General features: G+C 34.8%; 1 protein-coding gene across 7 annotated transcripts in view; it reads right to left on the reverse strand.

The window, feature by feature from the left end:
- The window catches only part of sv (paired box protein shaven), a 215024-nt gene that overhangs the window by 37750 nt on the left and 150018 nt on the right, over window positions 1-27256 (reverse strand). For 4 of the 7 annotated variants that reach the window (XM_081987657.1, XM_081987661.1, XM_081987660.1 and 1 more), the window contains 2 exons: window positions 26025-26190; window positions 11992-12213 (listed from right to left, as the gene is read on the reverse strand). In XM_081987657.1, coding sequence (XP_081843783.1) covers window positions 11992-12213; window positions 26025-26190 — 388 coding nt within the window. The remainder of the gene's footprint in view (window positions 1-11991; window positions 12214-26024; window positions 26191-27256) is intronic. The other 3 variants (XM_081987659.1, XM_081987662.1, XM_081987664.1) reach the window with 2 other exon arrangements.

Below are 27256 nucleotides of genomic sequence, written 5' to 3' on the forward strand. Positions count from 1 at the left end.
CCGGGGGTAATCGACGTCGATTTAGCATTTCTCCCTGTTTCAGTTGATTATGTTGCAATTTTTTTGCGCCCTTTTTAAAGGGAGCGAACTGCCTCGAAAAGGCATTTGCGAGTAGTACAGGCCGCAATTTGATTAACATCCCCCCTCCCCACCCATTCCCCGCATGATTTGTATACGAGAATAAATAAGGAAGTTTTATCCTGAAGATGGTTGTTTTGCGACACACTCAATTAATAATTATGCACACCCTGTATAGTAGTGATACATGTGAAACTTCCAGGTATGTGTTTAGCAGTTGTTTACAAACATTTTTGCTCTCTTTGAAATTTTTCGTAACTTTCACCGTTTCTGAGTTATTTAACTAAAACTGGTTTGATGCAGTTGAATTGTGGTTTGAAAGTTGAACACCCTGTAACTTTGTTATTTTTGGGAGTTCGGAAAGATATTAAGAAGCTTCCTGGCTTCAATTTGACAATTTTACCTTTGAAAATGCTTACAGTATTCAACTCAGAGTCTTTAAAAAGGCTTCCAAGCAGCACTTTTGACTATTCAAAGACAGAACGATGCCTAAATCTATTAAAATACTTAGAAAGTCTTCAGGGAAGCTTCCAGGCAACAGTTTTGACTATTTAAAGACATAAAGAAGCCTTCTGGTGTTCACTTGACTACTGAAAGACACTAAGAAGCTTCCTGTTTTCAATCAAAAGCTTTCTAGCTCCAATTCGACAATTTCTCCCTACTAAAATGCTTATAACAACTCAAGAGTCTTTAAAAAGGCTTTCAGGCAGCACTTTTGACTGTTCAAAGACATAACGAAGCCTAAATCTATTAAAATGCTTAAAAAGGCTTCCGGGAAGCTTCCAGGCAACAGTTTTCACTATTAAAAGACAGAAAGAAGCCTTCTGGTGTTCACTAGACTACTGGAAGACACTAATAAGCTTCCTGTCTTCAATCAAAGGCTATCTAGCTCCAATTTGACAATTTCTACCTACTAAAATGCTTATAACAACTCAAGAGTCTTTAAAAAGGCTTCCAGGCAGCACTTTTGACTGTTCAAAGACAGAACGAAGCCTAAATCTATTAAAATGCTTAGAGAGTCTTCAGGGAAGCTTCCAGGCAACAGTTTTGACTATTAAAAGTCTTGAAAGAAGCCTTCTGGTGTTCACTAGACTACTGGAAGACAGTAAGAAGCTTCCTGTTTTCAATCAAAAGCTTTCTAGCTCCAATTCGACAATTTCTCCCTACTAAAATGCTTATAACAACTCAAGAGTCTTTAAAAAGGCTTCCAGGCAGCACTTTTGACTGTTCAAAGACAGAACGAAGCCTAAATCTATTAAAATGCTTAGAAAGGCTTCCGGGAAGCTTCCAGGCAACAGTTTTCACTATTAAAAGACAGAAAGAAGCCTTCTGGTGTTTACTAGACTACTGGAAGACATTAAGAAGCTTCTTGTCTTCAATCAAAGGCTTTCTGGCTACAATTTGACAATTTCTACCTACTAAAATGCTTATAACAACTCAAGAGTGTTTAGAAATACTTCCAGGCAGTACTTTTGACTATTCAAAGACAGAAAGAAGCCTTCTGGTGTTCACTTGACTACTGGAAGACAGTAAGAAGCTTCCTGTTTTCAATCAAAGGCTTTCTGGCTCCAATTTGACAATTTCTCCTTACTAAAATGCTTATAACAACTCAAGAGTCTTTAAAAAGACTTCCAGGCAGCACTTTCGACTATTCAAAGACAGAACGAAGCCTAAATCTATTAAAATGCTTAGAAAGTCTTCAGGGAAACTTCCAGGCTACAGTTTCGACTATTCAAAGACAGAAAGAAGCCTTCTGGTGTTCACCAGACTACTGGAAGACAGCAAGAAGCTTCCTGTTTTCAATCAAAGGCTTTCTGGCTACAATTTGACAAGTTCTACCTACTAAAATGCTTATAACAACTCAAGAGTCTTTAAAATGGCTTCCAGGCAGCACTTTTGACTGTTCAAAGACAGAACGAAGCCTAAATCTATTAAAATGTATAGAGAGTCTTCAGGGAAGCTTCCAGGCAACAGTTTTGACTATTCAAAGACAGAAAGAAGCCTTTTGGTGTTCACTAGACTACTGGAAGACAGTAAGAAGCTTCCTATTTTTAATCCAAGGCTTTCTAGCTACAATTTGACAATTTCTACCTACTAAAATGCTTATAACAACTCAAGAGTCCTTAAAATGGCTTCCAGGCAGCACTTTTGACTGTTCAAAGACAGAACGAAGCCTAAATCTATTAAAATACTTAGAAAGTCTTCAGGGAAGCTTCCAGGCAACAGTTTTGACTATTTAAAGACAGAAAGAAGCCTTCTGGTGTTCACCAGACTACTGGAAGACAGCAAGAAGCTTCCTGTTTTCAATCAAAGGCTTTCTGGCTACAATTTGACAATTTCTACCTACTAAAATGCTTATAACAACTCAAGAGTGTTTAGAAATACTTCCAGGCAGTACTTTTGACTATTCAAAGACAGAAAGAAGCCTTCTGGTGTTCACTAGACTACTAGAAGACAGTAAGAAGCTTCTTGTCTTCAATCAAAGGCTATCTAGCTCCAATTTGACAATTTCTACCTACTAAAATGCTTATAACAACTCAAGAATCTTTAAAAAGGCTTCCAGGCAGCACTTTTGACTATTCAAAGACAGAACGAAGCCTAAATCTATTAAAATGCTTAGAAAGGCTTCCGGGAAGCTTCCAGGCAACAGTTTTGACTATTCAAAGACAGAAAGAAGCCTTCTGGTTATCATTTGACTACTGGAAGACACTAAGAAGCTTCCTATCTTCAATCAAAGGCTTTCTGGCTACAATTTGACAAGTTCTACCTACTAAAATGCTTATAACAACTCAAGAGTCTTTAAAATGGCTTCCAGGCAGCACTTTTGACTGTTCAAAGACAGAACGAAGCCTAAATCTATTAAAATGTATAGAGAGTCTTCAGGGAAGCTTCCAGGCAACAGTTTTGACTATTCAAAGACAGAAAGAAGCCTTTTGGTGTTCACTAGACTACTGGAAGACAGTAAGAAGCTTCCTATTTTTAATCCAAGGCTTTCTAGCTACAATTTGACAATTTCTACCTACTAAAATGCTTATAACAACTCAAGAGTCTTTAAAAAGGCTTCCAGGCAGCACTTTTGACTGTTCAAAGACAGAACGAAGCCTAAATCTATTCAAATGCTTAGAAAGGCTTCCGGGAAGCTTCCAGGCAACAGTTTTCACTATTAAAAGACAGAAAGAAGCCTTCTGGTGTTTACTAGACTACTGGAAGACATTAAGAAGCTTCCTGTTTTCAATCAAAGGCTTTCTGGCTACAATTTGACAAGTTCTACCTACCAAAATGCTTATAACAACTCAAAGAGTCTTTAAAAAGGCTTCCAGGCAGCACTTTTGACTGTTCAAAGACAGAACGAAGCCTAAATCTATTAAAATGCTTAGAGAGTCTTCAGGGAAGCTTCCAGGCAACAGTTTTGACTATTCAAAGACAGAAAGAAGCCATTTGGTTTTCATTTGACTACTGGAAGACAGTAAGAAGCTTCCTATTTTCAATAAAAGGCTTTCTAGCTCCAATTTGACAATTTCTCTCTACTAAAATGCTTATAATAACTCAAGAGTCTTTAAAATGGCTTCCAGGCAGCACTTTTGACTGTTCAAAGACAGAACGAAGCCTAAATCTATTAAAATGCTTAGAAAGGCTTCCGGGAAGCTTCCAGGCAACAGTTTTCACTATTAAAAGACAGAAAGAAGCCTTCTGGTGTTTACTAGACTACTGGAAGACATTAAGAAGCTTCTTGTCTTCAATCAAAGGCTTTCTGGCTACAATTTGACAATTTCTACCTACTAAAATGCTTATAACAACTCAAGAGTGTTTAGAAATACTTCCAGGCAGTACTTTTGACTATTCAAAGACAGAAAGAAGCCTTCTGGTGTTCACTTGACTACTGGAAGACAGTAAGAAGCTTCCTGTTTTCAATCAAAGGCTTTCTGGCTCCAATTTGACAATTTCTCCTTACTAAAATGCTTATAACAACTCAAGAGTCTTTAAAAAGACTTCCAGGCAGCACTTTCGACTATTCAAAGACAGAACGAAGCCTAAATCTATTAAAATGCTTAGAAAGTCTTCAGGGAAACTTCCAGGCTACAGTTTCGACTATTCAAAGACAGAAAGAAGCCTTCTGGTGTTCACCAGACTACTGGAAGACAGCAAGAAGCTTCCTGTTTTCAATCAAAGGCTTTCTGGCTACAATTTGACAAGTTCTACCTACTAAAATGCTTATAACAACTCAAGAGTCTTTAAAAAGGCTTCCAGGCAGCACTTTTGACTGTTCAAAGACAGAACGAAGCCTAAATCTATTAAAATGCTTAGAGAGTCTTCAGGGAAGCTTCCAGGCAACAGTTTTGACTATTAAAAGTCTTGAAAGAAGCCTTCTGGTGTTCACTAGACTACTGGAAGACAGTAAGAAGCTTCCTGTCTTCAATAAAAGGCTATCTAGCTCCAATTTGACAATTTCTACCTACTAAAATGCTTATAACAACTCAAGAGTCTTTAAAAAGGCTTTCAGGCAGCACTTTTGACTGTTCAAAGACATAACGAAGCCTAAATCTATTAAAATGCTTAGAAAGGCTTCCGGGAAGCTTCCAGGCAACAGTTTTCACTATTAAAAGACAGAAAGAAGCCTTCTGGTGTTTACTAGACTACTGGAAGACATTAAGAAGCTTCTTGTCTTCAATCAAAGGCTTTCTGGCTACAATTTGACAATTTCTACCTACTAAAATGCTTATAACAACTCAAGAGTCTTTAAAAAGGCTTCCAGGCAGCACTTTTGACTATTAAAAGACAGAAAGAAGCCTTCTGGTTTTCATTTGACTACTGAAAGACACTAAGAAGCTTCCTGTCTTCAATCAAAGGCTTTCTAGCTCCAATTCGACAGTTTCTACCTACTAAAATGCTTATAACAACTCAAGAGTCTTTAAAAAGGCTTCCAGGCAGCACTTTTGACTATTCAAAGACAGAAAGAAGCCTTCTGGTGTTCACTAGACTACTGGAAGACAGTAAGAAGCTTCTTGTCTTCAATCAAAGGCTATCTAGCTCCAATTTGACAATTTCTACCTACTAAAATGCTTATAACAACTCAAGAGTCTTTAAAAAGGCTTTCAGGCAGCACTTTTGACTGTTCAAAGACATAACGAAGCCTAAATCTATTAAAATGCTTAGAGAGTGTTCAGGAAGGCTTCCAGGCAACAGTTTTGACTATTCAAAGACAGAACGAAGTCTTCTGGTGTTCACTTGACTACTGGAAGACACTAAGATGCTTCCTGTTTTCAATCAAAGGCTACAATTTGACAAGGAAGGCTTCCAGACAACAGTTTTGACTATTCAAAGACAGGTTTTGATTTGACTATTGGAAGACTACAATAAGAAGCTTCCACATCATTTTCCTTAGTTTTTTGGATGGTTTCCTTTAATACTCATTCAAAATTACCACTTTACAGTAAAAGAACACATCAACATACAGCATAAGGTCATTCCACATAACATTTGAAGGAAAATGAAATTATCGTTGGTCCCTTGACGGGGTTGACGGCAATGTACCGCCCTTAAGAGGGTCCCGGGGGAGGCAAATATGTTAGCAGTGAAAAGGGGCGGTGGAATGTTAGTAATACGATATTGTAAAGTAGTTTTTGAGGGGCAATCAAATTCGTAATCTATTGTAACTACGCATATGGCTTAATATAAATGCAAGCGGGTAAATTGGGAATTAAAACGGTTTTACCGTCCTACCGACTGCGCCACTTTTAATCGAGCCAATTTTCAACACAAAAACTCGGCGTTTCAACTAATAAGTTTCATTGCAAATTGGATTTACTGCGGGGAGAAAGCTTTTACAGTCGCCCAAAGCAAATTTTCTTTCCTCTTCAAAGTTTCCCAGTTTCAGTGTATCCACTTGGTTGTTTGGGCATTGTTTTGCAAATTACGAAGATGAAACCGAAAGTGTGAATCTAAACCGTGACGAATTCCTCCATTCGTCAAAATTTTGCCTAAAAGGGAGCACAAAATGACTTATAAAGTGCTATTCCATGTGACACGTGTTCAAACGGTTGCCGCACAACGTCCGGTCACGTGTCAAATATTTACTCCTCCCCCTTTCAATATTTTGACCGCTTTTTAATGTGGATTATGAACTTGCGTTTAGTGGGGATGTTGCAAATTACCCCAATAAATCTTCCATTATTATTTATCCTTGTTGTGGGGGGGAGGGGTTAAAAAGTCCAACAAACTTTTTCAAAGCGAAAAATTTTCCATTAAAAGCCCCAAAAAAGGGCTTCAAAGGGGGGTGGAGGGTGCGATATCGCCCCTTAGCGTCAGCAATGATTTGGATTAGTCGGCTCGACGGAATCGTCAAACAATTTACTTTAAGTGGCCCTTCCAAGGGCCCGACAGGGGGCTGTTAGTCTACCCTTAATCGTTCGGAATTGATACGCAGCCTTTATGTGATTATTATAGGGTGACTTCTTTTTGCTCACTTCCCTAGAACACCCTGTAGATTTTTTGCAATTTTTTCAGGCAGCAAATATCTCAAAAACACTCCAATTTACATTTTTGGTGCAACTTCCCGTCCTTTTCAGGCAGTAGATATCTCAAAAACTCTCCAACTTACAGGTCTGTAATTTTTGGTGCAACTTCCCCTTCAATCCCAAATAACTCGCTTACTTGCAACATTTCCACTAAATACATCAGATGATCATAACTAGCCAATGAATGGGGCTACCACGTGACGTTGACCGGGCATCGCTAGGTTTTACCGTTTGACCGCCAGAGGGCGTTAAAGTTGATGAGTACATTTCAAAAAAGTTTAACGGTCTCCTGGAAGTAAAACTCTTCTGGCACGTTCCAGAACAATCTGAAATGGTTCTATCACATTCTGGGTGGTTCCAGACTATTCTAGGGAACATATTTTTCTGTACCTAATTTTTGTGTTTTCTTCTCGTTTTTGAGGTACAGAAATAGTTTTTAATTACTTTTTTTTTCGTTTTTAACTAATTTTGATTTCAGAAACTTGTATCCAGGGGCAATTGTGGTGTGTGTGTAAAAAAATTCAAATTTCTATGTTGAACAGTTTTGGAGATATTGACCAAAAATTTGTGTCGACTTTAGCGCCCTCTAGCAGCGAAACGGTAAAAGCGAACGGGTCAATTTGATGCAGAAGGTTGTTTTGAACATTTTTAAATTCTTGCAAAATTTCCGTAACTCTAACCATTTCTGAGATATTTGATTTTTTTTTTGGAAACTTTTACTCGGTCTAAGTGAGTGTAAATCTAGTCCATTAAGTACAGAAAATTATTCTAAACAGTTTTGGTCTCTCGAAAAATTTTCGTAACTCTAACCGTTTTCAAGATATTGGGACTTTTTTCAAATTTTTGTTTACAAATTTTGAAAATTCCGTATCTCCCACATTTTTGGAGTTTTAGCGACTGAAAAAAACTCAAAATGTTCGCATTGAAGTGCTCTTTAATCTGCTGCTAACAGCCAAAAACTCTAACCGTTTTTGAGATATTGGGACTTTTTTCAACTATTTTTTGAAAATTGCATCAAAATTTTGAAATTGTTATATCTCCGTCATTTTTGGGATTTCAGCGGCCGTAAAAAGCTCAAAATGTTTGTCTTGAACTACTTTTTCATTTCGAGCTAACCGCAAAACGATTGAACATATACAGGGTGTTCAAAAAACAAAAACAAACCGTTAAATTTGATACTAACGCTTTGAAAATTGTGACCGCATTTACTCAGCTCTGAGTGGGTGTAAACCTAGTCCACAGGGTCCAGAAAGTTATTCTGAACATTTTTGGTCTCTTGAAACATTTTCGTAACTCTCACCGTTTTCGAGATATTGGGACTTTTTTCAACTATTTTTTGAAAATTTCTTACAAATTTTGAAAATTCCGTATCTCCGCCATTTTTGGAGTTTTAGCGAGTGGAAAAAAACCTCAAAATGTTCGCATTGAAGTGCTCTTTAATCTGCTGCTAACCGAAATGCGGTTGCACTTATACAGGGTGTTCAAAAAAACATAAAGGAAAACCGTTAAGTTTGATACTAACACTTTGAAAATTGTGACCGCGTTTACCTGGTTTTAAGAGAGTGTAAACGTAGTCAGCTGAATGCAGAAAGTCATTCTGAACATTTTTGATCTCGTGAAAAATTTCTGTAACTCTAACCGTTTTCGAGATATTGAGACTTTTTTTTGAAAACTGCATCAAAATTTTGAAATCGTTATATCTCCGTCGTTTTTGGATTTTCAACAACTGTAAAAAGCTCAAAATGTTCGTCTTGAACTACTTTTTCATTTCAAGCTAACCGCAAAACGATTGAACATATACAGGGTGTTCAAAAAACAAAAAAAAAAAAGTTAAATTTGATACTAACGCTCTGCTACTTGTGACCGCGTTTACTCAGCTCTGAGTGGGTGTAAACCTAGTCCACTCTGACCAGAAAGTTATTCTGAACATTTTTGGTCTCTTGAAAAATTTTCGTAACTCTCACCGTTTTCGAGATATTCAATTTTTAAACCTTTTTCTTTGGAAAATGCATCAAAATTTTGAAATTGTTATATCTCCGTCATTTTTGGGATTTCAGAGGCCGTAAAAAGCTCAAAATGTTTGTCTTGAACTACTTTTTCATTTCGAGCTAACCGCAAAACGATTGAACATATACAAGGTGTTCAAAAAACCGAAAAAAAACAGTTAAATTTGATACTAACGCTTTGAAAATTGTGACCGCGTTTACTCAGCTCTGAGTGGGTGTAAACCTAATCCACTCTGACCAGAAAGTTATTCTGAACATTTTTGGTCTCTTGCAAAATTTTCGTAACTCTCACAGTTTTTGAGATATTCAATTTTTAAACCTTTTTCTTTGGAAAATGCATCAAAATTTTGAAATTGTTATATCTCCGTCATTTTTGGGATTTCAGAGGCCGTAAAAAGCTCAAAATGTTTGTCTTGAACTACTTTTTCATTTCGAGCTAACCGCAAAACGATTGAACATATACAGGGTGTTCAAAAAACCGAAAAAAAAACAGTTAAATTTGATACTAACGCTTTGAAAATTGTGACCGCATTTATTCAGCTCTAAGTGGGTGTAAACCTAGTCCACTCTGACCAGAAAGTTATTCTGAACATTTTTGATCTTTTGAAAAATTTTCGTAACTCTCACCGTTTTTGAGATATTCAATTTTTAAAACTTTTTTTTTGGAAATTGCATCAAAATTTTGAAAATGTTATATCTCCGTCATTTTTGGAGTTTCAACAACTGTAAAAAGCTCAAAATGTTTGCCTTGAACTACTTTTTCATTTCGAGCTAACCGCAAAACGATTGAACATATACAGGGTGTTCAAAAAACAAAAAGAAAAACCGTTAAATTTGATACTAACGCTTTGAAAATTGTGACCGCGTTTGCTCAGCTCTGAGTGGGTGTAAACCTAGTCCTCTCTGACCAGAAAGTTATTCTGAACATTTATGGTCTCTTGAAAAATTTTCGTAACTCTCACCGTTTTTGAGATATTCAATTTTTAAAACTTTTTTTTTGGAAAATGCATGAAAATTTTGAAAATGTTATATCTCCGTCATTTTTGGGATTTCAGAGGCCGTAAAAAGCTCAAAATGTTTATTTTGACCTGCTTTTCCACTTCGAGCTAACAAGAAAACGATTGAAGATATACAGGGTGTTCAAAAAACAAAAAAGGAAAACGTTAAATTTGATACTAATGCTTTGAAAATTGTGACCGCATTTACTCAGCTCTGAGTGGGTGTAAACCTACTTCACTCTGACAAGAAAGTTATTCTGAACATTTTTGGTCTCTTGAAAAATTTTCGTAACTCTCACCGTTTTGGAGATATTCAATTTTTAAAACTTTTTTTTTGGAAATTGCATCAAAATTTTGAAATTGTTATATCTCCGTCATTTTTGGGATTTCAGCGGCCGTAAAAAGCTCAAAATGTTCATTTTGACCTGCTTTTCCACTTTGAGCTAACAAGAAAACGATTGAACATATACAGGGTGTTCAAAAAACAAAAAAAAAAAGTTAAATTTGATACTAACGCTCTGCTAGTTGTGACCGCGTTTACTCAGCTCTGAGTGGGTGTAAACTTAGTCCACTCTGACCAGAAAGTTATTCTGAACATTTTTGGTCTCTTGAAAAATTTTCGTAACTCTCACCGTTTTTGAGATATTCAATTTTTAAAACTTTTTTTTTGGAAAATGCATGAAAATTTTGAAAATGTTATATCTCCGTCATTTTTGGGATTTCAGAGGCCGTAAAAAGCTCAAAATGTTAATTTTGACCTGCTTTTCCACTTCGAGCTAACAAGAAAACGATTGAACATATACAGGGTGTTCAAAAAACAAAAAAAAAAAAAAACGTTAAGTTTGATACTAACGCTTTGAAAATTGTGACCGCATTTACTCAGCTCTGAGTGGGTGTAAACCTAGTCCACAGGGTCCAGAAAGTTATTCTGAACATTTTTGGTCTCTTGAAACATTTTCGTAACTCTCACCGTTTTCGAGATATTGGGACTTTTTTCAACTATTTTTTGAAAATTTCTTACAAATTTTGAAAATTCCGTATCTCCGCCATTTTTGGAGTTTTAGCGAGTGGAAAAAAACCTCAAAATGTTCGCATTGAAGTGCTCTTTAATCTGCTGCTAACCGAAATGCGGTTGCACTTATACAGGGTGTTCAAAAAAACATAAAGGAAAACCGTTAAGTTTGATACTAACACTTTGAAAATTGTGACCGCGTTTACCTGGTTTTAAGAGAGTGTAAACCTAGTCAACTGGTTGCAAAAAGTCATTCTGAACATTTTTGATCTCTTGAAGAACTTTTGTAACTCTAACCGTTCTCGAGATATTGGAACTTTTTTCAATTTTTTTTTGAAAATTGTTTACAAATTTTGAAAATTCCGTATCTTCGCCATTTTTGGAGTTTCATCAACTGTAAAAAGCTCAAAATGTTCGTCTTGAACTCCTTTTTCATTTCGAGCAAACCGCAAAACTATTGAACATATACAGGGTGTTCAAAAAACAAAAAAAAAAAACGTTAAATTTGATACTAACGCTTTGAAAATTGTGACCGCGTTTGCTCAGCTCTGAGTGGGTGTAAACCTAGTCCACTCTGACCAGAAAGTTATTCTGAACATTTTTGATCTCTCGCAAAATTTTCGTAACTCTCACCGTTTTCGAGATATTCGATTTTTAAAACTTTTTTTTTGGAAATTGCATCAAAATTTTGAAATTGATATATCTCCGTCATTTTTGGGGATTTAGCGGCCGTAAAAAGCTCAAAATGTTAATTTTGACCTGCTTTTCCACTTCGAGCTAACAAGAAAACGATTGAACATATACAGGGTGTTCAAAAAACAAAAAAAAAAAACGTTAAGTTTGATACTAACGCTTTGAAAATTGTGACCGCGTTTACTCAGCTCTGAGTGGGTGTAAACCTAGTCCACTCTGACCAGAAAGTTATTCTGAACATTTTTGGTCTCTTGAAAAATTTTCGTAACTCTCACCGTTTTTGAGATATTCAATTTTTAAAACTTTTTTTTTGGAAAATGCATCAAAATTTTGAAAATGTTGTATCTCCGTCATTTTTGGAGTTTTAGCAACTGTAAAAAGCTCAAAATGTTCCTCTTGAACTGATTTTTAACTTCGTGCTAACCGCAAAACGATTAAACATATACAGGGTGTTCAAAAAACAATTAAAATTTCAAAGTGTCAGTTAGAAGAAAATCAAGTAAATATGGTCTAAAATGGCCTAACACAAATTGCAATTGAAACGGACAAATCCACTTAAAGTCTGGTAAGTTTCATGCAATTTTATACCTTACTAGCTTTTGGTAAGTCAAAAAATGCCAATTTCCCTAAATGAACTCTCTTTGTTTTCGTGTATACAGGGTGAACAAACTTTTCGCAAGTAAACTTACCTATTTATGGACGAAACGCTCGGTACATTGTCCTGCGAGCAAATTCCTTCGGCCAAAAGCCGATCCCGGATTTCCCAGGCAAACATGGTGGGATTCTCCCTTTTATAGTTGGCGATGGCATCCACCACCGGTGGGGTGGCAACTTTCGGCTTTGAACCGCCAATCACACCCGCCTTAAAACTGCCAGTCTCATAATACCTGGAAGCATCGAAAAGGTTCCATCTATTACATATTTGAGGATTCAATTTTTGAATATGTTAACCGAAAAAAAAAATTCAAATTGTGGACACCCTGTATAGTTCACTTAGTGCAGGATAATTTCCAGAAGAAACAGTGTGATCAGCATTGGTCAATTCTGTCATTTCTACATAGAAATTTTCTTAAGGTTAAACTTATCCGGAGGTGGAAAAACCAGTCCTTAACAATATGTTGACAGGCATTTGTCTCATTACTCTGGTATGTAAGAATGTAAGTGTATATTACCACACACTCATATGGTATAGTACATTCTAAGCATTCCACTGATAAAGAACAGACCAGTAAATCATACGAAACTGTACAGGGTGAACGATGGAGTAAAATTAGTCCAAAAATATTTAAAAAAAAAAAAATTTTTGAGAATTTCGTGGAGAATTTAAAAACAACTGGGGTTTTGAATCACCCTGTATATTTATAAAAATAATTCTAAATTACATCACGTGATCAAAGAAATGAATGTCAAATGTCAGTCGAAGACTGACCAGAACAAGTTGAAATTAAAATTGAAATAATTTAGAACTGTACTGGTTTCTTTTAAGTTTTATAGCTTCATGGAGTGGAATTTGACAGTTTGCAGTATTTTGACGTACCGAGAAAACCGTATCACGTCCCATCTGTCAAAAATCCTGCTCATGGAGCTCTAAAAAACCATTTAACATGCATTTTAACCGATTCTATCACTTTTAAGAAAGTTTTGTCATTTTATAGCTTTATGGCAAGGATTTTGACAGTTTTCAAGATTATGACAGATTTGAAATATGATCAAAATAAAAAGATATACGTCATTACTGTCCAATTTATACTCATGGACCTATAAACCAGCATTTAATATGATTTACCACTGAATTAACTATGACAGGGATTTTAAGCAAGTTGTGTACCTTTATAGCTTCATGGAATGATATTTGACAGTTACCACCATTGTGACAGATTGAAATATGTCCACAACAGACAGTTACACGTCACAACTGTCAAAAAACAACCCATAAAACTATAAAATGCTTAATAATACGTTTCACACTGATTGTATTGCTTTTAAGCAAGTTTTGTAGTTTTATAGCTTCATGGAGTGAAATTTGACAGTTTTTGTGGTATTTGACAGTCGACACCATTGTGACAGATTTGAAATATGTCCACAACAGACAGTTACACGTCACAACTGTCAAAAAACCACTCATAAAACTATAAAATGCTTAATAATACGTTTCACACTGATTGTATTGCTTTTAAGCAAGTTTTGTAGTTTTATAGCTTCATGGAGTGAAATTTGACAGTTTTTGTGGTATTTGACAGTCGACACCATTGTGACAGATTTAAATTTGTCCAGAATAGACGTGATACCCATCAGAATTAACTTTTATGAAGCTATAAAGTGTATTTAACATAGTTCCAGACAAATTTAAACGCTTTTGTGGTGTGTTAAGTTTAATAGCTCTATGGATCCGATTTTGACAGTTGACAGGTCTGTAACAGATTGAATTCTGTCAAAAACATACATTTGTATGTAAGAACTGTCAAAATTGTATCCACAAACCTATAAACTAGCCTTAAATGTGATTGGTGCTGATTGTAGTACTTTTAAGTAATGTTTCACAGTTTTATAGCTTTTTGGAGTGGTATTTGACAGTTACCACCATTGTGACAGATTGAAATATGTCCAAAACAGACAGTTACATGTCACAACTGTCAAAAAACCACTCATAAAACTATAAAATGCTTAATAATACGTTTCACACTGATTGTATTGCTTTTAAGCAAGTTTCGTTGTTTTATAGCTTCTTGGAGTGAAATTTGACAGTTTTTGTGGTATTTGACAGTCGACACCATTGTGACAGATTTAAATTTGTCCAAAATAAACGTGATACCCATCAGAATTAACTTTTATGAAGCTATAAAGTGTATTTAACATAGTTCCAGACTAATTTAAACGCTTTTGTGGTGTGTTAAGTTTAATAGCTTTATGGATCCGATTTTGACAGTTGACAGGTCTGTAACAGATTGAATTCTGTCAGAAACATACATTTGTATATCAGAAATGTCAAAATTGTATCCATAAACCTATAAACCAGGCTTAAATGTGATTTGTGCTGATTGTGGTACTTTTAAGTAACGTTTCACAGTTTGATAGCTTCATGGAGTGGTATTTGACAGTTACCACCATTGTGACAGATTGAAAGATGTCCACAACAGACAGTTACACCTCACAACTGTCAAAAAACAACTCATAAAACTATAAAATGCTTAATAATACGTTTAACACTGATTGTATTGCTTTTAAGCAAGTTTGGTAGCTTTATAGCTTCATGGAGTGAAATTTGACAGTTTTTGTGGTATTTGACAGTCGACACCATTGTGACAGATTTGAAAGATGTCCACAACAGACAGTTACATGTCACAACTGTCAAAAAACCACCCATAAACCTATAACATGCTTAATAATACGTTTCACACTGATTGTATTGCTTTTAAGCGCAAGTTTGGTAGTTTTATAGCTTCATGGATTGAAATTTGACAGTTTTTTTGGTATTTGACAATCGACACCATTGTGACAGATTTGAATTTGTCCAGAATAGACGTGATACCCATCAGAGTTAACTTTTATGAAGCTATAAAGTGTATTTAACATAGTTCCAGACTAATTTAAACGCTTTTGTGGTGTGTTAAGTTTAATAGCGCTATGGATCCGATTTTGACAGTTGACAGGTCTGTAACAGATTGAATTCTGTCAAAAACATACATTTGTATGTCAGAAATGTCAAAATTGTATCCATAAACCTATAAACCAGCCTTAAATGTGATTTGTGCTGATTGTAGTATTTTCAAGTAATGTTTCACAGTTTGATAGCTTCATGGAGTGAACTTTGACAGTTTTGTGGTATTTGACAGTCGACACCATTGTGACAGATTGAAATATGTTCACAACCGACAGTTACACGTCACAACTGTCAAAAAACAACCCATAAAACTATAAAATGCTTAATAATACGTTTCACACTGATTGTATTGCTTTTAAGCAAGTTTTGTAGTTTTATAGCTTCATGGAGTGAAATTTGACAGTTTTTGTGGTATTTGACAGTCGACACCATTGTGACAGATTGAAATATGTTCACAACCGACAGTTACACGTCACAACTGTCAAAAAACAACCCATAAAACTATAAAATGCTTAATAATACGTTTCACACTGATTGTATTGCTTTTAAGCAAGTTTTGTTGTTTTATAGCTTTATGGAGCGGTATTTGACAGTCGACACCATTGTGACAGATTGAAAGATGTCCACAACAGACAGTTACACCTCACAACTGTCAAAAAACAACCCATAAAACTATAAAATGCTTAATAATACGTTTCACACTGATTGTATTGCTTTTAAGCAAGTTTTGTTGTTTTATAGCTTTATGGAGCGGTATTTGACAGTCGACACCATTGTGACAGATTGAAATATGTCCACAACAGACAGTTACACGTCACAACTGTCAAAAAACAAGCCATAAAACTATAAAATGCTTAATAATACGTTTCACACTGATTGTATTGCTCTCTTAAGCAAGTTTAGTAGTATTATAGCTTCATGAAGTGAACTGTGACAGTTTTTGTGGTATTTGACAGTCGACACCATTGTGACAGATTTGAAATATGTCCACAACAGACAGTTACATGTCACAACTGTCAAAAAACCACTCATAAAACTATAAAATGTTTAATAATACGTTTCACACTGATTGTATTGCTTTTAAGCAAGTTTTGTAGTTTTATAGCTTCATGGAGTGAAATTTGACAGTTTTTGTGGTATTTGACAGTCGACACCATTATGACAGATTTAAATTTGCCCAGAATAGACGTGATACCCATCAGAATTAACTTTTATGAAGCTATAAAGTGTATTTAACATAGTTCCAGACTAATTTAAACGCTTTTGTGGTGTGTTAAGTTTAATAGCTCTATGGATCCGATTTTGACAGTTGACAGGTCTGTAACAGATTCAATTCTGTCAAAAACATACATTTGTATGTAAGAACTGTCAACATTGTATCCACAAACCTATAAACCAGCCTTAAATGTGATTTGTGCTGATTGTAGTACTTTTAAGTAATGTTTCACAGTTTGACAGCTTTATGACGTTGTATTTGACAGTTACCACCAATGTGACAGATTGAAATATGTCCACAACAGACAGTTACACGTCACAAATGTCAAAAAACCATTCATAAAACTATAAAATGCTTAATAATACGTTTCACACTGATTGTATTGCTTTTAAGCAAGTTTTGTAGTTTTATAGCTTCATGAAGTGAACTTTGACAGTTTTTGTGGTATTTGACAGTCGACACCATTGTGACAGATTTAAATTTGTCCAAAATAGACAGTTACATGTCACAACTGTCAAAAAACCACCCATAAAACTATAAAATGCTTAATAATACGTTTCACATTGATTGTATTGCTTTTAAGCAAGTTTTGTAGCTTTATAGCTTCATGGAGTGAAATTTGACAGTTTTTAAGTTATGACAGATGGAAAACCGTAAATAAAAATGTATTACGTGGTGCGCATCTTGCTGAAAAAAACCGGGAAAACATTACCAGCAGGTCGTGTGATCCTGTTAGTGCGCCTTTGGGGGAGGGAAAAAGGGATAAGGGAAGGAATGGGGTGGGGGGGGCCAAAGCCCCCCCGTTCCGGGATACACTTTAAGGAAAAGTCAGGGAAATGTGCAGAAAAATGCGGACCAAACACTTTCGATTTTCCTTCGATATCGAGCGAATATTTGAAAATTTCCTAATGTGCCTGAGAAGTTTTAGTATTTTTTTTCCTTGACAGAATTCAGAAAAAGTGTAAAGGGAAAAATTGTAGCTTGTCAAATTCTCTACCAAAACCTTAGAGAGACGTTTTGTCCTTAAGGGCCTCAGAAGGGAGATATTTGCTGAGTGGGCGCACAGTGTCTGAGTGTCCTAAAACCCCCCATAACTCGGTTAGACGGCAAAATTCCGGAAAATGTTAAGAGACAAAAATTGTAGAAAATTTAATTCCCTACAAAAACCTAAGAGGGGCATTAAGCCCTCAGAGTCGTCAGAAGGAAGTTATTCTCCAAAAACTAAAATCGCTAAGGAAACTTTCTTTAACACCCAAACGCACCAAATTCCTTTAGTACATTTACCTTTTAACCCATCAAACTTGGTTAATTAGATCCAACATGGAATCGAAAAAAAAAAAAAAAAGATTGGAAACGAGAGATGCTATCAGAATAACAACAATATCTGTTTACAATCAAATTAAAGCAGGCGAATCGTAGATTGACAATGCGATCAACGAGTTTAAATTAGTTCAGTGCTCTATGATTCTCCACTTTTAATTGGACCCCCGAAAGGTACGATTCTGAATTATCATTAAAATCGGCGTTGCCAGGTCGAGGAAAAATTCCCCAGGTCTGGGGAAAATTCGCATCACAATTGGATGTTTGGGATGATATTGTTTGAAATCATTAAGGTTGTAAAATTCACATACATTTTTGTTTTTGAGCTCCCTGAGCAGGCTCCACCAGGAGTTTTATATCAAATACGACTCTATGACAATGTTGCCAGGTCTGCCGTTAAAACGGTAATTTTCTTACCCCAAATGGGTTTTACAGGTGATTTTCTACCTGACTGTTTTTTTTAAACCGTCTTTCTGGCAGTTCAAACTTTGTCACCGTTTTTCTATGTGACTGTACTAAATTTTGAGATGTTTTTTAGGTTGTTGAATAGGAAATTTAATGAGGATTTCAAAAATGTGCTTAAAAAAGTCATTTTCTTACCCCAAATGGGTTTTACATGCGATTTTGTCCTTGACTGTCTTTGAAAACTGTCTTTCTGGCAGTTCAAACTGTGACACCGCTTTTCTATGTGACTGTACGAAGTTTTGTAGTATTTTTTAAGGTTATTGAATAGGAAATTTAATGAGGATTTCAAAAATGTGCTTAAAACAGTAATTTTCTTACCGCAAGTGGGTTTTAAATTCAATTTTGTCCCTGACTGTCTTTTCAAAATATCTTTCTGGCAATTCAAACTTTGACACCGCTTTTCTATGTGACTGTACTAAATTTTGTAGTGTTTTTTTAAGGTTTTTGAATAGGAAATTTAAAGTGGATTTCAAAAATGTGCTTAAAACAGTCATTTTCTTACCCCAAGTGGGTTTTACAGGTAATTATGTCCCTGACTGTCCTTTCAAACTATGTTTTTGACAGTTCAAATTTTGACACCACCTTTCTCCCTGACTTTATAATATTTTGTAGTGTTTTTTCACGTTATTTAATAGGAAATTTAATAAGGATTTCAAAAATGTGCTTAAAACTGTCATTTCCTCACCCCAAGTGGGTTTTACAGGTGATTTTCTACCTGACTGTTTTTTTAAACTGTCTTTCTGTCAGTTCAAACTTTACCGCTTTTCTATGTGACTGTACTAAATTTTGTAGTGTTTTTTTAGGTTTTTGAATAGGAAATTAAATGAGGATTTCAAAAATGTGCTTAAAAGTGTCATTTTCGCACTCCCTGTGGGTTTTTTACAGGCGATTTTGTCCCTGACTGTCCTTTCAAACTGTCTTTCTGGCAGTTTAAACTTTGACACCGCTTTTCTATGTGACTGTACTAAATTTTGTAGTGTTTTTTAAGGTTATTTAATAGAAAATTTAATGAGGATTTCAAAAATGTGCTTAAAACAGTAATTTTCTCACTCCAAGTGGATTTTACAGCGTCCTGATTGTCCTTTCAAACTGTGTTTCTGACAGTTCAAACTTTGACACCGCTTTTCTATGTGACTGTATTACATTTTGTAGTGTTTTTTCAGGTTATTTAATAGAAAATTTAATGAGGATTTCAAAAATGTTCTTAAAACAGCAATTTTCTAACCCCAAATGAGTTTAACAGGCGATTTTGTACTTGACTGTCTTTGAAAACTGTCTTTCTGGTAGTTCAAACTTTGATACTGCTTTTCTATGTGACTGTACTAAATTTTGTAGTGTTTTTTCAGTTTATTTAATAGGAAATTTAATGAGGATTTCAAAAATGTGCTTAAAACAGTCATTTTCTTACCCCAAGTGGGTTTTACGGGTGAATTTGTCCTTGACTGTCTTTAAAAATTGTCTTTCTGGCAGTTTAAACTTTGACACCGCTTTTCTATATGACTGTACTAAATTTTGTAGTGTTTTTTAAGGTTAATAAATAGGAAATTTAATGAGGATTTCAAAAATGTGCTTAAAACAGTCATTTTCTAACCCCAAATGGGTTTTACAGGCGATTTTGTCCTTGACTGTCCTAATGTCAATGTCTTGCATCTAAGACTATTTTCAAGACTAAAATATTGAAATTTGTCTTCAAATTATGAAAACTTACTTCAAATGCAAATTTTAAGCTTCTGATGTCACTTTTAATTAGTTTAGTTACATTTTGGGGTTCAAGTCAATTTTTAAGGTATAAATATATGAATTTGTAGTAACAAATTCTTGAAAAAGTAGTTTTTATGTCTACAAGTCAATTTTTAGTATTAAAGTCTCTCGATTTGCATGAAAACTGGTTACAAACACAATTTTTAAGCTTCTGAAATTTTTATCTTTTCTAATTCAATTTTCAAAACTAAAGTCTTTTAGTTTGTCTGGAAACTATGAAAACTGGCTACAATAATATTTTTTTAACTTCTTAAGTGAATTTTCCGTTTCCAAGATTTTTAAGTTGGGTTAGGTTAGTTTTGGGTCTTTGACCTTAATAACGTGTAATAAAGGGCTTGTTCCAAATTTGATCAATATTGCTCCAACGGTCTGACAGTTATGACAAAAAAAAAACGATTTTTTAAACAGAAATTTGATGGACTGTATTTTCCTTAGGAAGCACTTTTTAGGAAAATGACATAATGAATGTCAACTTATTTTTTAATTGGCTATGGATTGGTGAATTATTGACATTTAAAACTGGACCACCCTGTAGAATCCACAAACACTTTTCCCCAATTGGAGGGAGGGACGAGAGGAGAGTAGTGCAGGAGGTATTGAAATCATCTCCTTCTGGTTTATGTTTACGTCCTAATTCACCCCCGACTGCTTTTGTTGTTATTATGTGACTGAAATTCCTAAACCAGGTCAGGATCGAGACAACTTTTGCCTTCCCACTCCTGCAGGATTTACGAACCCAATCCGGGCCTGGACAGATTTCCTTTCAGGGACTCCATCTTTCCCGAGGGATCTGCATCCGAACAGCCCCTTTGTGATATCATTTCGGCTAATACGCGGCACAATAATCGAATTATTTCGAAAACAACATTATTTGATCGAGTTGAGGGTGCGGTTCTGGCATCGGCACCGTGACGGATTCATATTTTCTCTCATTAACTGAAAGAGACGAACAGGGGCGGGTTTATTAATTTGCGGTTGGCAGGGAGAAGCTGATTGGGTTAGTTTGTGTGGGTTTTATTAGCCTTTTTTACCAGTGGCTTACCAAAACAGTTGGCGATTTCAAACAGCGTTGCCAAACCTCGCAATCTTACCCCAAAAAGATTTGTTTAGTCTTAGAACTGTATTGCTTTTGAGCATTTTTGTTACTTTTACAGCTTCGATGAGCAGTGTTGCCAAGTCAAAATTCTACCCGTTTGGGTTAAGAAAATTACTGTTTTAATCACATTTTTGAAATCCTCGTTCAATTTCCTATTAAATAACCTTAAAAAACACTACAAAATTTAGTACAGTCACATAGAAAAGCGGTGTCAAAGTTTGAACTGCCAGAAAGACAGATTTCATATTTCCGCCATTTTTTGGACTTACAGCGACAGTAAAAAACTCAAAATGTTCGTTTTGAACTGATATTTCACCTCGTGTTATTTGCAACACGATTGAACATATACAGGGTGTTCAAAAAAATAAAAGAAACACAGTTAAATTTAATACTAACGCTCTGCCAGTTGTGGCCGCGTTTACCCACTTGAAGTGGGTGTAAACCTAGTCCATTAGATGCAGAAAGTCATTCTGAACATTTTTGATCCCTAGCAAAATTTTTGTAACTCCTAGCGTTTCTGAGATATTCCACATTTTTTACTTTTATTTTCGAAATTATCTAAAAATTTTGAAAATTTTGTATTTCCGCCATTTTTTGGACTTCCAGCGACAGTAAAAAACTCAAAATGTTCGTCTTGAACTGATCTTTCACCTCGTGTTATCTGAAACACGATTGAACATATACAGGGTGTCCAAAAAAATTAAAGAAAAAACAGTTACATTTATAACTAACGCTCTGCCAGTTGTGATCAAGTTTACTCAGCTTTGTCTGAGTGTAAACCTAGTCTACTAGGCGCAGAAAGTTATTTTGAACATTTTTGATCTCCTGAAAAATTTCCGTAACTTTAACCGTTTCCGAAATATTCAACTTTTTTTAAAAATTGTTTAAAAATTTTGAAAAAATTCCTTATCTCCGCCATTTTTGGAGTTTCAGCGACTGTAAAAATCTTAAAATGTTCGTTTTGAACAGTACTTTCACCTAGTGCTAACCGCAACACGATTGAACTTATACAGGGTGTCCAAAAAAATTAAAGAAAAACTGTTAAATTTGATACTAATGTTCTGCGCGTTGTGTCCGCGTTTACCCGGTTTGAAGTGGGTGTAAACCTAACCCACTAAGTGTAAAATGTCATTCTGAACATTTTTGGTATCTAGCAAAATTTTTGTATCTCCCACCGTTTCCGAGATATCCAACTATTTTTCTTTTTTTTTTTAATTTGTCTGCAAAATTATATATTCAGTATTTCGGTTACTTTTCAAATTTCAAAAGTCAAAGATGACATTTAAAAGTGTCAAAGTTCAACCATAAAGTGGTTGTCAAAAGTCTAAATTTTATGTTAAAAATGAAAAGTGACATTTGGAATTGTTAAAAGTCAAAAAAGCGCCAAAAGTTCAAATTTGATGGCAAAAATAAAAAATTAGTTGAAAACGTCAAAAACTGCAAGTTTGAGTTTTCAAAAATAAAAATAAGACAACTGGGAGTGTGGAAAGTCCAAATTTGTTGTTAAAAATGACAAAAGTGAAAAGTGACACTGAAAAGCATTAAAAGTCCAAATTTGTTGACAAAAATAAAAAATTAGTTGAAAATGTCAAAAGGGGCAAGTTTGAGTTTTCAAAATTAAAAATAAGACAACTAGAAGTGTCAAATATCCAAATTTGTTGTTAAAAATTACAAAAGTTAAAAATATCACTGAAAAGAGTTTAAATTCGCCTCTAAAAGTATTAAAAACCTAAATTTGATGGAAAAATTACAAATTTACACTCAAAAATGTTAAGAGTGAAAAAGTGTTAAAATTAAAAACAAAATTAAAAAGAAAAACATTTAATTTAAAAAATATACAAAACATTTAAAACGGTGGCCTACCTAACCTAAAACCTTTGCTGATCCACTCAGTTTGCGGAAATGATTTATTTTTTTCCTTATTTCATTTTTCATGTGAATAAAACGGCACTAAATCCACTTTCCAGCGCCCTTGTGCCGGAACTGCATTAAAAAAGCCGCAATGCCGGGACATAGGTTCATTTTTGTCCCCTTCACAAAAATATGACAAATATCTTTTTTAGGGGAGTGTTTCCATGCAATGTAATTTTGTTTCAAATTTTGCTTGTTTTTGTAATTTATTCAGATCAAAAATGGCTACATGACTGAATTTTAACTAAATTACCTTTAAATGTGTCTTAAGTTAGGGACAGATCTTACTGTAACAAACAGGGTGTCCGAAGTGTGAAAAAAGCTGCAAAAAACTTTCTGCAGGTATAGAAAATTTGTGTTAAAACTTGGGACACCCTATATATTTGTTTTATGACACTTTTCTGACTTAATTCAGTGCGGAATTAAAATACACAGAGTACTGTACACATGTGATATTGATGAATATCACTTTGTGTTTTAAACATAAAGTGGTTTTGATATTTAGCATCAAAATACCTCAAAGAAAGTTTTTTCAGGTAGTTTTTCTGGTATAATTTTGTAATTTTTGTATACATTGTTAAAGGTTTTCAACTAAAGACTCAAAAAACCAAAAAAACACTGATTTATAGTCTTTCAAAGTCAAATTAATCAAAGTTTTACTTTTGACACTGTTTAGTATCATTTTTTTTTATTTTTGACGTTTCTGACTATTGTTTCTGATTTTGTGACATCAAACTCAAGGTTTTGACACTTTTAGGTGCAAATTTTAACACTTTTTAGTTTTTGACATTTTTCTGTATTATTTTTACCTTGTGAATTTCAAATTGTGAGTTTTTGATTTTGACATAAAACTACGGCTTTTGACATTTTTAGGTGTTATTATATGTTTTTTAATCAAAATTTCAATTTTTAACTCTTATAACTGCCATTTTTTAATTTTGACACTTTGATATTTTCACTCTTAACATTTTTGAGTGTAAATTTGTAATTTTGACATCAAATTTAGGTTTTTGATACTTTTAACTTGATTTTAAACGCTTTTCAGTGTCACTTTTCACTTTTGTCATTTTTAACAACAAATTTGGACTTTCCCCACTCCCAGTTGTTTTATTTTTAATTTTGAAAACTCAAACTTGCTCCTTTTGACGTTTTCAACTAATTTTTTATTTTTGTCAACAAATTTGGACTTTTAATGCTTTTCAGTGTCACTTTTCACTTTTGTCATTTTTAACAACAAATTTGAACTTTTGACACTTCTAGTTGTCATATTTTTATTTTTGAAAACGTAAACTTGCAGTTTTTGACGTTTTTAACAAATTTTTAATTTTTGCCATCAAATTTGAACTTTTGGCGCTTTTTTGACTTTTAACAATTCCAAATGTCACTTTTTATTTTTAACATAAAATTTAGACGTTTGGCAACACTTTATGGTTCAACTTTTGACACTTTTAAATGTCATCTTTGACTTTTGAAATTTGAAAAATAACCGAAACTATGAAAATATAATTTTGGATACAAATTAAAAAAAAAAAAGAAAAATAGTCGGATATCTCGGAAACGGTGGGAGATACAGAAATTTTGCTAGATACCAAAAATGTTCAGAATGACATTTTACACTTAATGGGTTAGGTTTACACCCACTTCAAACCGTGTAAACGCGGACATAACGCGCAGAACATTAGAATCAAATTTAACTGTTTTTTCTTTAATTTTTTTGGACACCCTGTATATGTTCAATCGTGTTGCGGTTAGCACTGGGTGAAAGTACTGCTCAAAACCAACATTTTAAGATTTTTACACTCGCTGAAACTCCAAAAATGGCGGAGATAAGGAGTTTTCAAAATTTGTAAACAATTTTCAAAAAAAGTCGAATATTTCGGAAACGGTTAAAGTAACGGAAATTTTTCAAGATACCAAAAATGTTCCGAATAACTTTCTGCATCTAATGGACTAGGTTTACACCCATTTTAAGGGGGTAAACGCAGTCACAACTAGCTTAGCGTTGGTGTCAAATTTAACTGTTTTTTCTTTTATTTTTTTGGACACTCTGTATATGTTCAATCTTGTTGCGGATAATACGAAGTGAAAGAGCAGTTCAAGGCAAACATTTTGAGATTTTTAATGTCGCTGAAACTCCAAAAAATGGCGGAAATACGAAATTTTCAATATTTTTAGATAATTTCGAAAATAAAAGTCAAAAAAGTCGAATATCTCAGAAACGGTAAGAGTTACAAAAATTTTTCTAGAGACCAAAAATGTTCAGAATGACTTTCTGCTTCTAAGGGACTAGATTTACACCCACTTCAAGTGGGTAAACGCGGCCACAACTGGCAGAGTGTTAGTATCAAATTTAACTGTTTTTTTCTTTTATTTTTTGAACACTTTGTATATGTTTAATCGTGTTGCGGAGAGCATGAGGTGAAAGATCAGTTCAAGACCAACATTTTGAATTTTTTACAGTCGCTAAAACCCCAAAAATAACGGAGATACGGAATTTTCAAAATTTTTGGATAATTTCGAGAATAAAAGTCAAAAAAGTCGAATATCTCAGAAACGGTAAGAGTTACAAAAATTTTGCTAGAGACCAAAAATGTTCAAAATGACTTTCTGCATCTAAGGGACTAGGTTTACACCCACTTTAAGGGGGTAAACGCGGCCACAACTGACAGAGCGTTAGTATTCATTTTAACTGTTTTTTCTTTTATTTTTTACACACTCTGTATATGTTCAATCGTGTTGCGGAGAGCACGAGGTGAAAGATCAGTTCGAGACAAAAATTTTGATATTTTTACAGTCACTGAAATCCCAAAAATGACGGAGATATGGGATTTTCAAAATTTGAAAGCAATTTTCAAAAAAAGTCGAATATTTCGAAAACGGTTAAAGTTACGGAAACCATTTCCGCAAACTGAGTGGATAAGCAATTCATGTTTTAGGTTAGGTTAGGTTTAGGTTAAATTAGGTTAGGTTGGTAATTTAAAACAGTGCCCAACCTAACCTAAAACATTCCCTTATCCACTCAGGACAAAAAACCATGACAAATAGAAATAAAAGCTGTTTTTTTGTAAATTTCTGGTTGGTTTGCTGGATTTCCAAATTTTTCCCTTTACATAGGCACAAAAGTGCTAAGCTTCATTAACGTTGCCACATTGGATGATTTAAAATACGATTTTTAACGACCGAAACGGTGTAATATTTCGCACGTGTCGAAAAAAGATCCAGAGATCAAACGACGGCAGATCTTAAATAACACTTTGTCTAATTCTTGCACACGTGTTATGGGAAATGCGTATGAATGGAGGGTATTCAGTAGATATTTTTAGAAAAAAAAAAAAAAGTTCCAGGGCCTTACCTGGACAAAATTTTCGAAACGCATCCGTGCGAAACTCGTAACTGTCTCGAAATATCACAGGGCCGGACTCCGTTGTGGGCCAGTTCGACTATTCGTTGCCTGACCACGTCCGGAAGTGGCCGCCCATTTACGAACACGCCGCCCAATTGATTTACCCCACCGTGACCTGAAACAAAATGTCTGTTACCCCAAAAATGCCAGAAAAAAGTGTACAACCACTTTTTGTTTCACACCTGACAACTGTCAACCACTCAGAGTCTATAATGAACATAATACGTTTTATAGCTTCATGGTCGTGGTTTAAAGAGCGGTGACGTAACAGTTTACTAAGCAGTGACACCTGTCAATACCGTCAAACTTGTCAAACTATGCATTGAACAGCTCGATGAGTCAAAGTAGAGTCAGTTTACTTGTGACAGTTCACGATTAAGGACAGAACATCTTTTATAGCTTTATGGCCGTTATTTTGACAGTACTGACGTCAAATGGTGTCCCAGTGACGTGTGACAACTGTGACACACGTCAAAATTGTCAAATATGTGAAAGATTGCACTGAACAGTTCAATGAGTCAAAGTAGAATCAGTTTACTTATCTTGTAATGGACAGACTATGTTTTATAGCTTTATGGCCGTTTAGTTTGACAGTACTGACGTCAAATGGTGTCCCAGTAACGTGTGACAACTGTGACACACGTCAAAATTGTCAAATATGTGAAAGATTGCATTGAACAGCTCAATGAGTCCAAGTAGAATCAGTTTACTTGGTTTGTAATGGACAGAATATGTTTTATAGCTTTATGGCCGTTTAGTTTGACAGTACTGACGTCAAATGGTGTCCCAGTAACGTGTGACAACTCTGACACACGTCAAAATTGTCAAATATGTGAAAGATTGCATTGAACTGCTCAATGAGTCAAAGTAGAATCAGTTTACTTGTCTTGTAATGGACAGAATATATTTTAGAGCTTTATGGCCGTTTAGTTTGACAGTACTGACGTCAAATGGTGTCCCAGTAACGTGTGACAACTGTGACACACGTCAAAATTGTCAAATATGTGAAAGATTGCATTGAACAGTTCAATGAGTCAAAGTAGAATCAGTTTACTGGTCTTGTAATGGACAGAATATGTTTTATAGCTTTATGGCCGTTTAGTTTGACAGGACTGAAGTCAAATGGTGTTCCAGTGACGTGTGACAACTGTGACACACGTCAAAATTGTCAAATATGTGAA

Source organism: Ips typographus, linkage group LG10 (genome assembly GCF_016097725.1).
Source record: "Ips typographus isolate SLU linkage group LG10, UJ_Ityp_2.0, whole genome shotgun sequence".
NCBI classification, from domain to species: domain Eukaryota; kingdom Metazoa; phylum Arthropoda; class Insecta; order Coleoptera; family Curculionidae; genus Ips; species Ips typographus.